Below are 15,945 nucleotides of genomic sequence, written 5' to 3'. Positions count from 1 at the left end.
TAACGGCCTAACGCACGCGCCTTCTACTCTTCGGCCAGCGTGGCGTGGCTGCTTCTCCTCCTCCATTCAACGAAACCGCGAAGCGCTCGCCTCGAGGGCCGAACGGCCTCGCCTTCGAAAGACGGACTTCATCGCGTATCTCGAATCCTAAACGCTCGCGACAATGTCGAAAGTGATCGTCGCCGTGCGAGTTCGCCCGATGAACCAAAGAGGTAGAAAACGAACGCGAAAAGACGAGCAATGGGGACGGGGGGGAAGGGGAGAAAGGAGAAGGGGGGCTGGTGTATCGTCACCTCGCCGGGGGTGAAGGAGGTGGTCCCAAAGGAGGACCCTTGTCTCTCTCTTCTCTTTCGTTCTTCCGGGTACGATTTCTAATTAACGGGCGTTCCATTCGCTCAGAAATCGAAATCGGCTGCAATTGCGTCATTGACATGACTCCGCAGCAGACGACATTGAAGAGCAATAAGTACGTCAGAAAAAAAAATAAATTAATAATAATAATTAAATACACGTGCGTCGTGTTTTTTTTGTAGGAAGGGCACAAAGGTTTCTTCATTTCTAAGAGACATTCTTTAGAGTGTAACCCTTTATCAATAGAACTTTGCCTATGATCATTGTTTCTGGTCGATGGACGACAAGAATCCCAAGCACAGGAACCAAGAGGCGGTGTTCGAGGCGCTCGGTCGCGACGTTCTGGAGAACGCCTTCCAAGGCTACAACGCCTGCGTGTTTGCCTACGGCCAGACGGGTTCTCAAAAAAACAAATAGATTATAGGATAAATAAATGAATGACCTCTTTGTGTTTTCGTTTCCGGTGTGCTAGGTTCCGGGAAGTCGTATACCATGATGGGCGCACCGGGTCAGAAGGGGATCATACCTCGACTGTGCGATTCTCTTTTCGAAAGGATTTCGAGTGTTAGCGTATATATACGTACTATTGATGGACATGGGGTCTGATGTTGGAGCATTCTAGAACGACGATACGAGACTGACGTTCAAGGTCGAGGTTTCCTACATGGAAATCTATAATGAGAAAGTGAGAGACCTACTCGATCCGCGAAGGTATCAATAAATTTAGAATTCGAAAGTAGAAAACGTATTTTTTCTCCCGATAGGCAAAAGCAATCGTTGAAAGTGCGAGAGCATCAGAGTCTCGGTCCCTACGTCGACGGACTCTCAAAACTCGCCGTCAAATCCTTTGCAGTACATATATCCCTAACGTTTAGCTTGTGCATACATAATAGCGTTTTGTCTCAGGACATTGAATCTCTCATGATTGAGGGAAATAAGTCTCGCACCGTTGCCTCGACGAATATGAATTCGGAGAGTTCGCGTTCTCATGCGGTGTTTACCGTCGTCATGACGCAGACGATGTTCGATCCAGAAACTCAAGTAACCCCCCTCCAAAATCATGTGAAAAAAACGCCCAATTGGGGGGCCCCCTTAGGCTGGGCACGAAAAAGTCTCGCGAATTAGTCTCGTCGATTTGGCGGGCAGCGAGCGTGCCGGAAAATCGGGCGCCGAAGGCGATCGCCTTCGAGAGGGAAGCAATATCAACAAGTCGTTGACGACGCTCGGTCTTGTCATCTCGAATCTCGCCGATCAGGTAAAACGACGAGCATTTAAATGTCTGCTTCGCTTGAAATTTGATATCTTTAGTCAGCTGGAAAGTCAAAGAAGGGAACGTTTATTCCCTACAGAGACTCTGTACTGACCTGGCTTTTAAAGGTGACTCTCCCCCCGTGACATCGTTTTATTATTTTAATCATTTTTTACTATAGGATAATCTCGGAGGCAATAGCAAGACGGTGATGGTAGCCACGGTCAGTCCGGCCGAGGATAACTACGAGGAGACGCTGTCGACGCTACGGTACGCCGACAGAGCAAAGCGCATCGTCAACAACGCCATCGTCAATGAGGATCCAAATGCAAAGGTGGAGAGGAATCCAAAGGGACCCCACGCGCTTGATTTTCATGTACGGTTATTTTTTTAGGTTATAAGGGAATTGAGAGAAGAGTTGGATCGGTTGCGGAGTATGCTGTCGGGTGGCCAGATGCCAGGTGGAGTAGGCAGCGAAGTGGATCAGAAAGAGGTCGATTAGCTAAAAGCTAATGAGGGAACTGCAAAACGACGTACTCGCGTCTGAAACTGTTTTCGCAGGTGGACAATCTGAAGGAGAAGCTGGCTATTAGTGAGAGGCTAATGAACAGCATAACGATGACTTGGGAAGAGAAATTGGCCGAAACGGAGCGAATTCACCATGTAAAGGAGGACAAGACCGTGAAGACCGAAACCTCATTGGTTTCTCATCTTATTTATTTAGAAAAGGCAAGAGGCTCTGGAAGAGATGGGCATCTCGATTCAAGCATCCGGAATCGGCGTCGAATCGGGAAAGTTCTATCTCGTCAATCTGAACGCCGATCCGTCGTTAAACGAACTTCTTGTCTACTATCTCAGAGTGAGTCATAAAAAACACGTGGGGAATCAATGTTAATTATTATTATTATTATTATTAGCCTTATATGAGAGTCGGCCGAAAGGACGGCGTACCTCCTCCTGTAAGTAAATAAGGGACTATATATGTATATGCTTTTTTTGATGTCTCTGTCTCCTTCTAGGACATTCGACTTCAAGGTTTAGGAATTCATCCGCAGCACTGCGTTCTCGAGACAGAAGATCGCGATCTCTACGTCACGCCGGAGAAGAACGCTCAGACGTTCATCAACGGATGTCTCGTCACGGAGAGAACGCTTCTCTATCAGGGCGATCGCATACTCTGGGGAAACAATCATTTCTTTCGAGTCAGCTGCGATCGAAAGCGAGGTAGGGGAGAGCGAACGAGAGGAGGGGGATATATAGATATATGGGATTAAGAATCGACTGGCGGCGAGGAGAACGTTCCCATGGACTACGAGTCCGCCAAGAAAGAAGTCTCCATGAATGAGATGCTGCGAACGAACGTCGACGACGTTGTCAAGTCGCTCGAAGAGAAACACATAGCCGACAAACAAGGCAAGAGACTCCTCCTCCTCGTTGGCAAGGAAACGATCGTCGTCTTCGCAGGCGCTCTCGACGAACAGAGAATGATGTACGAGAAGAAGCTCGAAGAATTGAGAGGTCAGATGCAGAGTACGGTGAAGCGGGATTCGACGTCGCCGCCGGCGACGCCGGCGACGCCCGGCTCGGCGCGAGGAAGTCGACTCGATCTATTGAGGTAATACAATACCAATACAGTACGTTTGCGAGATTGAGTATTGGCGCGTCTAGTGACGAAGAAGAGGAGCTCTACAACGAAGAGGACTTGAGACGATTGAAGGAGAACATGTTATCCGCTATGGAGATGGTTAGGTAGGAAGAGGAAACATTGCGGAAAGTTTGACTATGTCTCTGAGAGGGTTTTGTTCTCTATAATAGGGAGGCGAATTGTCTTAGTAGTGAAATGGATAAAGACGTCAAATTCAAAGTGTCGCTTCAGGTTGACTCCGGCGGCGCGCCCGCCCGCCCGCGCGCGCGCGTGCGTGGATTTGTTATGATCGCGCTCTCTAGATTCGTCGCGAATTTTTGTCGCCGCGTCGAAAGGGCGCCCCCAAGCGAAAGCGTCCAAACGAAGTCGTAATCGCGTTGAACTACGCCAAGAATAAAAGTCGAAACACGAGTAAAAAAATTTTTTAATTAAAAAATAACTGCTAATAAGAGGAATTTTTTTCTTTTAGCTTGGTCCGTCGATAAGCTTGAGGATAAATTGGTCGACATGCGCGACATGTATCAGCGACTTCAGGACGGCGCCTTGAAGGACGAACTCGAGATGAACGATCCGTTTTACGATCAAGACTCGCACGTGCTCATCGGCGTCGCTAATCTATTTCTCGAATGTCTTCACCACGAAGTCGAGCTCGAGTATTCGCCTCCGATTATCGACCAGAAGGGAGAGGTAAGCACGTGTGTGTGGGGGGCCCCCCGTTAGGGAATTGTAGCACGTCGTCTGAACGTAGATTTGCGGTCGACTTGACGTGAAGATTAAACGACATCAGTCTTGTAAGGAAACTAGATACGCGTATGTAATAATAATAATTAAAATTTATTTCCTCTACAGTTGATCTGACTGACGATATGACCGACTTCGTTCTCCTTGGCAACACTCCGCGAATGAACGGCGACGACAGTTATTGGACTATTCAGGTATTCGACATGGCGTTTTTTTTTTAATTGAAATCGCGTGTTCCTTGCCAAGGTTTCCGTTGTTGAAGCGTCCGGCCTGCCTCAGGAATGGTGCAAGTACGTCTTCTGCCAGTACGACTTCTTCAATCACAAGCAGGTCATCGTGTCGCCGTTGAGAGACTCGAACGGCGTCGCGATTGTGCGCCGGCAAAAAGTCATATTCGAAAACGATCACGTAGACGAGACGGGGGGATTGTGTGCGAAACAACAGCAATGGTTTCTTTAGATTTTTCCTGTCGTGGCAACGGACGATTTCGTCGACTACATCGCCTACGACTGCATTCGCTTCGAAGTCTACGGCAATCGTAGTATAGGCTTCTCTGAGGCGCTGGTTCAGCCTCGAGCGCTGAAAAATCGATCGCTATCCGAAAGGCATATAGCAGAACGAGAAAAAAAAGAGACGTCGTATTATTTCTATTATTCTGCGTAGGTGGAGCGAAGTGCTGAAGCGATTTGAAATGATCGTCGAAGTGATGGAGCTGAACGAGACGGGAGAATATGCGCCGGTGCAGCTGGTCGAACGACCGGACAACCGAACGGGCGGAATATTTCTTCTCAAGCAGGTTAGCCAAAAGATTCTATATACATAAGACTACTGTATTTGTATTTTTCTCTTCTCAGGGTCAGTCTCGACGCATTCACGTCGTCATCAACGCCGTCAAAGGATCGGGATCGGGTCCGGTCGCTTTCGAAGCGGTGGAAAAGATCGCCGTTGGCGCTGTTGTGCATCAGAATAAGCAGGCCATATCGCTGGATAGTTACACTGACATTGGACTCGAAAAGCAAGTGGCCTGTCGCGACCTTCTTCTTATATCTCTATTCTCTCCCTAGACTAAGGGAGAAATGGTCTTCGGCTCTGATGAAGCGAAGAGCCTTTCTCGACGAGCAGATTCATAGGATCGTGGACAAGTCAGGTGGGATCAAAAGTGAAATAATAAATTAATCAATCGCTCGATTAAAACGGTGCTCGCGCTTAGATCGAAGCAAAGACGACATGGAACGCGAGTCGGAGCTGATCGACGAGTGGACGTTGCTTCAGTGGGAAAGACAGGCGGTGACGCAGCCCATGCCCGGAACGGGCGTTCCCGGCTCGCCGTCAGTGCGAAACAAGTGCGGAGAGTAGAAAAAAAAACGAATAAATTATTCGTTAAATTTAACGTTTACGCAGACATCTCGGTCCCGCGATGGAGACGAAAGTGACGTCCGTCTTTCTCGATCTCACCGAAGAGACGATTAGCCTCGGCGAGTTGGCCGTCATTGCCGACGATTACCTCCTAGACGGCGAAGACGACGAGAGCATGATCGATCTTCCCATAGTGAAAACGAGCGACAAACAGGTATCAATTTCGAAATAGAGAAACCGGTCGACGCGGAGACGACTATTTAGATCGCCGCCGTCGCCTCGTGGGATTCGTCGCAGCACGACAACGTGCATTTGAACAAGGCGACGAACGACAGAGATCGAGTCTATTTAGTTCTCAAGGTGAGAGAAGAATAGAGATAGAGGAGACTACGTCTCTCCCAAGCGTTTGCTCGTTCTTCTGTGGTAGTAGGCCTTTTGCTGATATGCCTCTTGTCGTGATTCTAGATGACGGCGAGACTGAGTCATCCGCTGCCCGTCCGCCTCGTTCTCCGCAAGCGCATCTGCGTGAAAATTTACAAAAAATCCGGTCTCGGCATCGCGAGCGTCTTGAAGCAGAAATTCGTGCGAAGCGACAAGCGCGTGCGATGCGGCGCCGTCTACGAAATCGCCGCTGGAATACCAAAAGTGAAAAATGAAAACGATCGCGCAGCATAATTTAATCGAAACAATTATTTTAATTATAGCAAGCCGGTATGGATCGTCCGGCGTCGCCGGATCCCGAACAAATGCTCGCCGCCGAGGAAGAGGAGGAGGAAAACGTCTTGGATCGCGTCTCACACGGCGTGTCATCAGTGATCAGCATATTGAGCTTGGATCGACTGAGACAAGAGGTCGCTGTCAAAGAGCGTCTCGCCGATTTGGGTCGTCCGTTGAAGAAACTCCCTCCGCCGATGACTATAAAGCCTTTGGTACGAAATTTGAAAAAATGTTTGTTTCTTTGAAATGTGGATTTTCTGTTTTTAGTCGTCGTTGAGTCGAGCCGATTCCGGCACGTTGTATGAAGATACCGAAGAAACGCCGGTAAGAATTTTTGTTTGTATGAAATTTTCTCAATTTTACGAATTTCTTTACCATAGTCTTCTCAGTTGAATTTGAGGGGACTTAGGGTTCCGTCACCGGGAGTTCTCGCTTCCGCTATATCGAAAATCAGCGACAGTAATTCGTTGACTCCGAGTGCCGCTGATCCGACGCACAAGCCCGTTCGACGACTAATCAGCTTGGCACGGGAGGAGGAGAAAGAGAAGGAGAAGGAAGTCGAAACGAATCAAGAGGATCAGTCGCTCGGCTCTCTAGCCGAGGATACGAAAGAGGACGACGAAGGAAGTGGGGATTGCAGTGCTGAGAAAGAAGTCGAAGAGTCGATTGCGAAGGAAGATGCGGAAAGGGCAGTCGAGCCGGAAGAAGAGACAAAGGTAAAAGAAGAAGAAGAGCAGGAGGCTCAGAGTTCAACGCCGCCGCTGCTTAAGGTGGAGGATTTGGTAGAGGAACAGGAGGAGAAAATCTCTGATATGACGTCTGAGACGGCTACAGTTGCAGTTAGGGACGAGAGCTCCACGACGGACGTTCAGGGAGCGTGTGCGGCGACTGAAGAGGAAAGCAAAGCGGCGGAAAGTGCGAATAGTGAACCTCCAGTAGAAGAAGTGCCGAAAGTATCTGAACCCGAGGAAAGTAGCGTCGAAGTGTCTGTGACCACGGAGGAGACTCCTCCGACTGAAGTAGAGCAACTGTCCGCCGAGCCCGGAGCTTTAAAGAACGCCGATATAGAGGTAAAAGAGACAGGTGATAGTCGCGAGAATAGGGCCGAAGAGACGCCGAGCCCCAGCGCGGTTGCGCCATCGGAACAAGCGCAGGCTGAGAAAGAAACGGAGCGGGAAGAGACTTCCGTCGCCGTCGCCAGTGAGGAGGCGGAAGAACCGTCAACGTCTGCTAATCAAACGGAAGCACCTTCGCCCAGCGTGGTGGAAACGGAGCGCGAGCAGCCGTCGCCGAAACTAGAAACCGAAAAGATCGAAGTAGAAAAGCCGAGTCCGCAGCCGTCGTCACTAAGCTCCTCCACCTCGCCACCGGTTCGTCCTTCCTCGGCTAAATCGGAGGAAGGGTCGATCGCACTGACTGAATCGAACGAATCCGATATCGAACGACCCACTGCCGCCGTCGCCGCCGCCGCCCCCGCAGCGTCGTCGAATCCAAAAAAGGAGATCACCTCTCTACCGGTCGACTCGGAACCTGAAAAGCCCCAGGTGGTTCTCAAAGTTGGCGAAATCGTCATGGTGGACATGGCTCGGGGATACAAAATGGGAACGGTCAAGTACGTGGGCGAAACTCAATTTCAGCCGGGGCAATGGATAGGCGTCGCATTAGACACACCGCACGGTAGTCGATCAATTAAAAAATTAATTATTTAATTATTGTTTTTTCTAGGCAAGCACAATGGAACTGTCAAGGAAGTCGTCTATTTCAAGTGCAGGCCAAAGCACGGCGTTTTCGTCCGTAGCGATAAAATAGTCAAAGCGCCTGACTTGTCGTCGTCGCCTAAGCCACCGCCGAAATCCTCCTCGAAGCATAGTCCGACGCCGCCCAGACGAACTTCTCTTCCTTCCACTAACTCTTCCCGGTTGAAGGGCAGTGGAATGAAGTCGAAGTTCAGCGCTTCTGCATTGAAAAAATGATCACGCGCATCGTCCACGGGAATTGGGTTTTGTAGGCAGCAGTTGTATTAATATTATTACATTTGTCTTGTTGGGGTTCATTGTACATAAGACAGATGGCAAGGTCGGAAAGTGCTCGTAGTCTTATTACTTGTAGTGCCGCCACTCGTGGGAGCTATAGCACGCTAAAAATGGCGTCGTCACTCGAAGGCGACCTAGACGGAAGTCAAACAGAGAAGCTAGCTCATTTCCAAGTACGAAATCGGACCGAATGGTCACCTAAGTGTGCTGGTAGAATCCCTGCAGGAACTGACGGGAGGCACGAGCGTCGCCGAGTCGAGACGAACTCTCGAAAGATTCGGCTGGAATCTGGAGGCACAGAGAGAATCAAACGCGCATCTCCCAGTATAATTCGTATCTTAGATCGCCGTCGAATCGGCTCTCAACGAAAGCGAAGGCGGCGAATCGCCTCCACAACCCGAAATGCGACGCCGAGTCTTCGTTCCTCCCCCCGCCGCCTCCGCCGCCGCTCAGACGCCCGGTCCCGTCGTCCGAGTACCGTACGACGAAAATTAGACATTCGCAAGTCGCGTGTCGTACGAGAATTTCGCGTAGAGTTCGAAGTTGGACTGATTGGGCCGCCCATTGGCTCTATCTTCCCTTTCGCTTCGTCCGAGCCACTATTATGGGACTCATACAGTTCGTAGGTAACAAAGACACGCTAGAGGAAAAAAGCATGTTTTTTTTTATGACGTTCGTTTCTCTTTCAGTTAGCCTCCTTCCGAATTTTCCCGCGGCCGGTACGTCACAAAACCAAATTATGACGTCATAAATTCTAGGATTTTTAATTTATTTCTTTAGCGTCGGCCGTCGATGAAGTTCGAGCGTTCGCGACGGCTTTCGATTCGCGCTACGGTGCGAATCATCCGCCCTTCTGCCCGCTATCGTACAACGACGCGGTGGCGAAGGCGCGTCGCGACATCAATTTCCTTCTCGTCTACCTGCACTCGTGGGAGCACGAGCAAACGGATCGGTTCTGTCGCGACGTCGTCTGCTCGAGCGGTTTCGTCGAGTACGTCGAGAGAAACAATGTCATTATGTGGGCGTGCGACGTGAATAGTCACGAAGGATTTCGAGGTATTGAGACTGAGATTTTTTTCTACGTACGTTACAATGCTTGTCGTCGCAGCGTCTCAGGTCATGAGGGAGTCGGCGTACCCTTATTTAGCCGTTATTTGCATCAACGATTCGCAAATGGCGATTGTGGGTCGAATCGAAGGTAAGGAGGGCGTTAGACTAATAGTAGTGGTGGGATTATTGTTTTTTATATACATCTTTATAGGCTATATCGGTTGTGACGAGTTGCTTGCTCGTTTGGTCGAGATTTTGGAGAACAACGAGCCTTCGCTCGTCGTCGCGAGAGAAGAGAAGTCGTCTCGCGTTTTTTTTTCTCCTTGGGATTGCATCGATTTCTCGTTCTAGACATCGTCGAAACGAGTCCGTTGCACTTCGCGAGCAGCAGGACTACGCTTATTTGGAATCGCTAAGAAAGGACGAAGAGAAGGTTAATTTAACCACTGGTGCTTCAGTTTACGTGCAGTCGAGACACGTTGTCTTTTCTTTAAGGAAAAAGAAAAGAAGGAAAAGGAAAATGCTGCTCGTCTCGAAGCCGAGCGAAAGCTCGAAAAAGAGCGGGAGGAAAAGAACAGAGCAGACGTGCGAACGTTTTCACCTAAATTATAATTATTGAAGAAATTTAATTAATTCGTTTCTCTCCCCCCAAGACTCTCGCCGAGCTGCGGAAGTCGAAGCGGCTTCAAATGGGCGAGGAACCGGCGCCGGACGACAAAGATTCGACGAAAATTCTCATACGATTTCCCAGTGGGAAACGACTGGAGAGAAGATTCAAAAAGTCGGACACTCTCGAGGTGAGCCCGTTTTACCGCGCAAAAAACGTCCGCAGCGCGCGTACTACGCGCATCCTTTTTTCCCCAAGACTCTCTACGACTTCGTCTTTTGCGAAGACGAGACGCTCGACGTCGATCGATTCGTGCTCTTTAGCAGCTATCCTCGCAAGGAGTTGCGTCTCCAGCGCGACCTCGCCGATATTCCCACGCTAGAACAGTCTAATCTGTATCCGTCTGCGAGTCTTTTCATCCACGCCCACGCTGACGACGACGACGAGGAAGAGTGACGACTTTTTGGGTGGTGACTCATATCTCTTGATCTATTATTGCAGCGTCGTTGGCACCACTCATTCTAGTTCCTCAATTAGACTGTGACCTATGCGTGATCACGAAGCCTCTTATTAACTCACTGATGTTCGAATACTCATGAAGGCTTTGTCCATAGTAGGTGAGTCAATGTAGTGAGCCCTTCTCATACCACGCGTATACTCTCAATGTCAGCTATTTTATTCACGTCAAAATAAGCAAAGAATACGTAGCGAACGACACATTTAAATAGCTTTCGAAACGTTGGGCAAATCCGTTTTTTAATCTTAGTCTTCCTTTATCGTTTTGGCCTTCTCGACGATTGTCAGAGGCGTGCGTAGGAAACACTTTACCAGGACGGTGTACAATTTACCGATCAGTACAAAACACAGCGTCATCGATACGATCATGAACGCTCTGTAGTAAATCCCTCCGACCGGATCAGCCGGAGCGGGACACAGCATGAAATTCAAGTTAACGAGCGTCAGCTAATGGTATCAATAGCAGATTATATACGTAAAGGGTGTGGCATTACTTCAGATAGGGGAGAGAGGAAGTGGTGATGATAGTGACCAAAGACGATTATACCGACTCTAACCCAAGAATAGTCCCAAAGATTCTCGACAGACGATGGTCCTTAGGCATGTAATCATTTAGTATTTGAGACCAATAGGTGGTGTACTTACTTACCCCATACGTATATGATGTAGGCAGGAATGCACAGGAGAAAAAGATGCTGCACCCAGTACAGGGGAACCTCTCCGTTGAGCTAGAGAGAAAAAATTGAAAAATTAATAGGCAGACAAAGTATGATTAAGTGGCTAACGATTATTGATTTTGTAACAGGAAATAGCAGCGCTGCCATGGCAGCGAAAAGAGTGTGAACACTAACTCTAAAAAAACAAAATCAAAAATGAAAAAATATGACGTTGCGTAGACTGCACCTCAACGTCGCCAAACTATATTTATTCGGTCTAGCGGCCAATAAGTAAATCTAATTCCCGCGAAATAAATATTGATTTTTCGCGGCGATCAATTTAGAGCTCTTACTTGCGCGATACTGAGAGCGTGACAAGGATTAAGCAGAAAAATCAATCGCTTGCTTATGACCTTGTACGCCAATTGCATTCCGAAAACGAGACAAAATGCAGCGAGGACGAATTTCTTCGACGCGCTCGTCTCGTCTCGTTTTCTCATCTTCTCCACAGTGCTATCGGTGACGCGAGTCAGCGTTCGAAACGTCCACGCGTAGAGGAACATCATGTAGAGCGCGACGACGACGTTTTCGCTCAGTTTCATGTAAAGAGGCAGGTGCGATTGGCACTTGGGTCCCCCCGAGAAGACATCTTTGTCCCATGTCGCCGATACGCCGCCGAATACGCTTTCTTTTAGTTCGTCGAGCATCGCCGGTGCGGGTGTGTAGGCGGTGTAGGCGGGGTGTAGCTTGTGAGCAGGCGCAAATAGTTCACAAACCATTTACATATTCGCTAGATGGGTCTTCTGAGCGAAGGATCGCCGCTATCGTGGGCAGAGACGAAGAAGCACGTCGAGCACGTGAAGAAATCAGGAATCAGACAGTTCCTGTCGATCTATCGTCGACGGAAAGATCGAAAAGGCGACTGTCTAAAATGGGGCGACGAGGTGAAAAACACAAGAAGTAGAAAGCTTCGCAAAAAAATCGCACTTTAGATCGAGTACACGCTCGTCTACTTCGATCACGAGACGAAGAAGGCGCGCGTCTTTCTCGACGGGTCGAAATATTTGAAACTTCTTCAAGAGGACGAAAAGCGATATACTGAGTGGGAAAGGCGATTCCAAAAGCGTTGCAGTCAGAAACGCGTCTCTTATTAGCTCTCACCCGTCGACTTGGAAACCCGAATACGGAGGCTACGTGATTGAATGTAGGTACAGTAGAAAATTATTAGCATATAGAAAATCCGACCGCAATATTGACATGTACATTTAATTAGTTAACTGGCAATACGTAGTCCTTTCTTAATTGAATTTCGTTTGAGTGATCAATACGGTATTTTAATTGGATGCATCTCTTTTTGGCCAGGATGCATCCTTTTTTAATTGGTAAATTTACTAACGACCATTTTTGTCCGACCAATGTCTGTAACTCGTTGCGCGCAAGCGACGCTTGCGGTTTAGGCGGACGGAACGTGTCTAGTGCATAATAATAGCGTGGCAATGGCAGGTTGAAAAAATATTAGCAGTCGGAGGCTGCCATTGACCACGCCATTATTATGCACGAGTGGCGTTCCATGCGCCTGAACCGTAAGCGTCGCTCGCGCGCAACGAGTTGAAGACACTTGCCTGTCGAAAGTGGGCGTTCCCGCCAACGCTACCCTTTACTTTTTATGCGCGAGTGGCGTTCCATGCGCCTGAACCGCAAGCGTCGCTCGCGCGCAACGAGTTGAAGACACTTGCCTGTCGAAAGTGGGCGTTCCCGTCAACGCTACACTTTGCTTTCTATGCGCGAGTGGCGTTCCATGCGCCTGAACGGCGAGCGTCGCTCGCGCGCAACGAGTTGAAGACACTTGTTGATCAACTATGCGCGAGTGGCGTTCCATGCATCTCTTTTTGACCTGGATGCATCCTTTTTTTAATTAATTGGTAAATGTTGCGAACGACCATTTTTGTCCGACCAGTGTCTGAAACTCGTTGCGCGCAAGCGGCGCTTGCGGTTCAGGCGGACGGAATGTGTCTAGTGCATAATAATAGCGTGGTAATGGCAGGTTGAAAAAATTCTATCTTCCCTTTGCAGTCGGACGCTGCCATTGACCACGCCATTATTATGCACGAGTGGCGTTCCATGCGCCTGAACCGCAAGCGTCGCTCGCGCGCAACGAGAAGACGCCTGTCAAAAGTGGGCGTTCCCGCCAGCGCTACTCTTTACTTTTTATGCGCGAGTGGCGTTCCATGCGCCTGAACCGCAAGCGTCGCTCGCGCGCAATGAGTTGAAGACACTTGCCTGTCAAAAGTGGGCGTTCCCGCCAACGCTACTTTTTATGCGCGAGTGTCGTTCCATGCATCTCTTTCTGGCCTGGAATACATGAATCTCTTTTTGACCCGGGCGCATCTTTTTTTTAATTAATTGGATGCATCTCTATTTGGCCCGGATGCGTCTTTTTTTATTGGATGCTTCTCTTTTGGGTGACCTATCTATGTTTTCTTCTTTCGATTTGGTAGCGACGCCTGGGAGACCCTGGGTTTTCGTCGGAGACTTTTCTCAATTCAATGAAATTGAAACGAGTATGAAATCGAGGTGAGAACACTGCGGCTTTGCGACTATGTGTGCATAGTTGTTTATACTTATTAGAAGAGAAGAGGTCTTTCAACTTCTGGAAGGAACGCGTATATCCTGTTTGACATTGACCATTTTCCCCAGGTACCTAAATGATTTTTTTTCTCTACTGTAGTCGCTAATTTTTTTTCAAAAGATTAGGCTGTTCTGACTTCACCGAGCCAATCTGTCAACCGACTCCTCATCCAGAAGAGAACGGCGCGTCGCGATCTCTTTTCTATCCCGACGAAGCGATTCACCAGGATCATCCTCGATTTAAGTAACCATTATAATAATAACTAGGATGAGTTCGTCTTCGTGAGATGTGTATACTAGGACGTTGACTCGAAATATTCGAGAGCGACGGGGCAGCAAAATAGCAATAAATTTACCAAGTATAGGGGCCCCCTTTTATTTATAATATCTTTTCATTTCTGATTCCTTTCCCCCTTTAGTTTTCAAAGACGTCAACACGCCGTCTCCTTTCGTCGAACGCTTTGACGATTCGGAAGCGAACGCCGCCTCGCTCGACGACCACGTCTATCTCGATTGCATGGGCTTCGGAATGGGATGCAATTGCCTACAAGTAAAGTGACGCCACGTATCCCTATTTATTTTATACGTTCGCGTTTTCCCACCATAGATGACGTTTCAAGCGTACGACATCGACGAAGCAAAGTATCTCTACGATCAACTCGTACCCGTTTGTCCCATACTGGTGCGTAGTCGCCCCTATGGAAACGCTTACTTAATTTCGTTTCAGTTGGCTCTCTCGGCCGAAACTCCCGCCTATCGTGGCTACTTGGTCGACACCGATTGCCGTTGGGACGTCATCGCCGGCGGCTGCGATTGTCGAACTCCGGAAGAGAGAGGACTGAAGGTAGTTAGAACGTATGGAAGGGGATATGGCGGCTGTTCTATCTAATTCTATTAGCCACTTCGCGAGAATAAATTCGTGATTCCGAAATCGCGTTTCGGATCTGTCGATTCCTATTTGGCGAGCGACAAATACAACGATATACCTATTCAGTGCGAACCGGACGTGTTGAAGGAGTTGCTAGATGAAGGTGGCGCAAAAAAATTCAAAATTTACTACTAGGGAGGGTACGGTGTCTTCTAGGTGTTGATATGCTTTTGGCTCAACACATTGCGCATCTTTTCATTCGCGACACAGTGTCTCTATTCTCTGAAAAAATTTACCAAAATCTGGAAAACGAGTCTGACCATTTTGAAGTAGGTTGACCTCCCCAAATACTAATTTCGCTTAGAATTTTTAATTTAATTAATTAGTAATAGAGCATTGTTTTATTAGAACATTCAGTCAACTAACTGGCAGTCGATGCGATTCAAGCCGCCGCCACCCAATTCAGATATTGGATGGAGAGTCGAATTTCGAGTCTGCGATGTGCGTTTAATTAATTAATTAATTAACTTCATTTTTGTTTATTTTTCTCTCTTTGTTTTGTAGGTTCAAGTGACGGACTTTGAGAATGCCGCCTACTCCGTCTTCGTCATTCTTCTTACGAGAGCCATTTTGTCTTTAGGGCTCACCTTTTACGTGCCTATTTCCAAAGTAAGAAGATCCACGTATATTTCTGTGGCGACTATCGATCTATTAGGTTGACGAGAACATGGATAAAGCGCAGAGAAGAGACGCAGTTCAAGCGGAGGAATTTTATTTTAGGCGTCAGCCGTTTTCAGGTCGGTTACAATCAAACCTATTTTTAAAATTATTTACGTTTTTTCTGGTGGGAAGATTTGGAGACGAACGAAGGAGAACCTGAATATGAATTGATGTCGATTGATGCCGTTATTAACGGAATAGTAAATTAGTTGCGTCGACTTTAATTGATATTATTTGAACTATTATCACTTTTTAGGATGGAGGATTTCCTGGTCTGGTTCCTCTGATATGGCGTTACTTGGATTTGATTGATCTAGACACGGATACACATTCTACCATACGTCGCTACTTGAATCTTATGCAAAAGAGAGCAGCAGGTCAGTCAGTCAGTCAGGCACTAGTGCAAAAAATCATTGACTTGGTTTTTCCCTTTATTCTTCAGGCAAAGTATTGACTGGTGCACAGTGGATGCGCAAATTTATACGCAGCCATCCAAAGTATAAGAAGGATTCCGTAGTCTCGGATGAAATCAATTATGATCTGCTGTGCGCTATGGATAAAATAACAAAAGGCGAAATGAAGTGCCCCGAGCTGTTGGGCGACGACGAAGAAAACGAAATCGGCGACGTGACGTCAAAATGAGCTCAATGCAAAAGACTTTTCCAAGTAAAACTTTATATGCCCTTTTTATTGCTAATCCCAGTTAGACAAATGTGGGCGTAGAGGTGCACGGGATTAGTAACCATTTCATGAATCAATTTTTTCGTAGGTGATTAAAATCGGATTAAATCCACGTGCTGTCGACGCA

At 47.9% G+C, this 15,945-nt stretch overlaps 4 protein-coding genes across 6 annotated transcripts; 3 read left to right on the top strand and 1 right to left on the bottom strand.

Annotated features, from left to right (window-relative positions):
* Positions 1-15: 15 nt before the first annotated feature.
* LOC136198061 (kinesin-like protein KIF13A) lies at positions 16-8,143 on the top strand. 2 transcript variants are annotated; one of them, XM_065987972.1, is made up of 37 exons: positions 16-212; positions 400-466; positions 534-546; positions 598-748; positions 824-915; positions 974-1,062; positions 1,116-1,203; positions 1,258-1,392; positions 1,448-1,606; positions 1,660-1,728; positions 1,782-1,934; positions 1,995-2,093; positions 2,162-2,263; positions 2,325-2,459; positions 2,518-2,559; positions 2,620-2,824; positions 2,876-3,013; positions 3,065-3,215; positions 3,269-3,349; positions 3,416-3,476; positions 3,548-3,656; positions 3,715-3,932; positions 3,994-4,036; positions 4,095-4,180; positions 4,233-4,394; positions 4,446-4,591; positions 4,650-4,782; positions 4,841-5,001; positions 5,051-5,133; positions 5,197-5,329; positions 5,388-5,556; positions 5,607-5,702; positions 5,808-5,987; positions 6,047-6,271; positions 6,327-6,383; positions 6,440-7,736; positions 7,785-8,143. In XM_065987972.1, the coding sequence occupies exons 1-37, from the start codon at positions 164-166 to the stop codon at positions 8,030-8,032; spliced, it is 5,625 nt and encodes a 1,874-aa protein (XP_065844044.1). In that variant the 5' UTR covers positions 16-163; the 3' UTR covers positions 8,033-8,143. The 2 variants fall into 2 exon arrangements, with proteins under 2 accessions (XP_065844044.1, XP_065844043.1); XM_065987971.1 differs by having other exon boundaries at positions 5,051-5,145.
* On the top strand, positions 8,128-10,265 carry LOC136198063 (FAS-associated factor 2-like). The gene is made up of 12 exons (XM_065987976.1): positions 8,128-8,265; positions 8,318-8,386; positions 8,435-8,571; positions 8,627-8,718; positions 8,782-8,811; positions 8,873-9,148; positions 9,201-9,290; positions 9,354-9,441; positions 9,494-9,575; positions 9,638-9,727; positions 9,796-9,939; positions 10,008-10,265. Exons 1-12 carry the CDS (start codon positions 8,128-8,130, stop codon positions 10,203-10,205), a joined length of 1,434 nt encoding a protein of 477 aa, XP_065844048.1. The 3' UTR covers positions 10,206-10,265.
* An 85-nt stretch (positions 10,266-10,350) lies between these two features.
* LOC136198062 (glutamate--cysteine ligase catalytic subunit-like) lies at positions 10,351-15,941 on the top strand. 2 transcript variants are annotated; one of them, XM_065987973.1, is made up of 19 exons: positions 10,351-10,366; positions 11,716-11,865; positions 11,914-12,023; positions 12,076-12,125; positions 13,420-13,495; positions 13,550-13,618; positions 13,671-13,793; positions 13,850-13,908; positions 13,969-14,099; positions 14,157-14,231; positions 14,277-14,393; positions 14,448-14,580; positions 14,634-14,746; positions 14,826-14,918; positions 14,982-15,086; positions 15,133-15,214; positions 15,270-15,337; positions 15,394-15,514; positions 15,580-15,941. In XM_065987973.1, the coding sequence occupies exons 2-19, from the start codon at positions 11,716-11,718 to the stop codon at positions 15,777-15,779; spliced, it is 1,875 nt and encodes a 624-aa protein (XP_065844045.1). In that variant the 5' UTR covers positions 10,351-10,366; the 3' UTR covers positions 15,780-15,941. The 2 variants fall into 2 exon arrangements, with proteins under 2 accessions (XP_065844045.1, XP_065844046.1); XM_065987974.1 differs by lacking the exon at positions 10,351-10,366 and having other exon boundaries at positions 11,704-11,865.
* On the bottom strand, positions 10,424-11,648 carry LOC136198066 (transmembrane protein 164-like). Its single transcript, XM_065987979.1, has 6 exons — positions 11,275-11,648; positions 11,169-11,218; positions 11,051-11,117; positions 10,915-10,993; positions 10,760-10,860; positions 10,424-10,712 (listed from the first exon to the last, which is right to left on the bottom strand). The coding sequence occupies exons 1-6, from the start codon at positions 11,626-11,628 to the stop codon at positions 10,512-10,514; spliced, it is 852 nt and encodes a 283-aa protein (XP_065844051.1). The 5' UTR covers positions 11,629-11,648; the 3' UTR covers positions 10,424-10,511.
* Positions 15,942-15,945: the final 4 nt, after the last annotated feature.

This window comes from Oscarella lobularis, chromosome 18, assembly GCF_947507565.1.
Source record: "Oscarella lobularis chromosome 18, ooOscLobu1.1, whole genome shotgun sequence".
NCBI classification, from domain to species: domain Eukaryota; kingdom Metazoa; phylum Porifera; class Homoscleromorpha; order Homosclerophorida; family Oscarellidae; genus Oscarella; species Oscarella lobularis.
The sequence above is the reverse complement of the archived record's forward strand: the minus strand, read 5'-3'. Positions and strand labels throughout refer to the sequence as shown.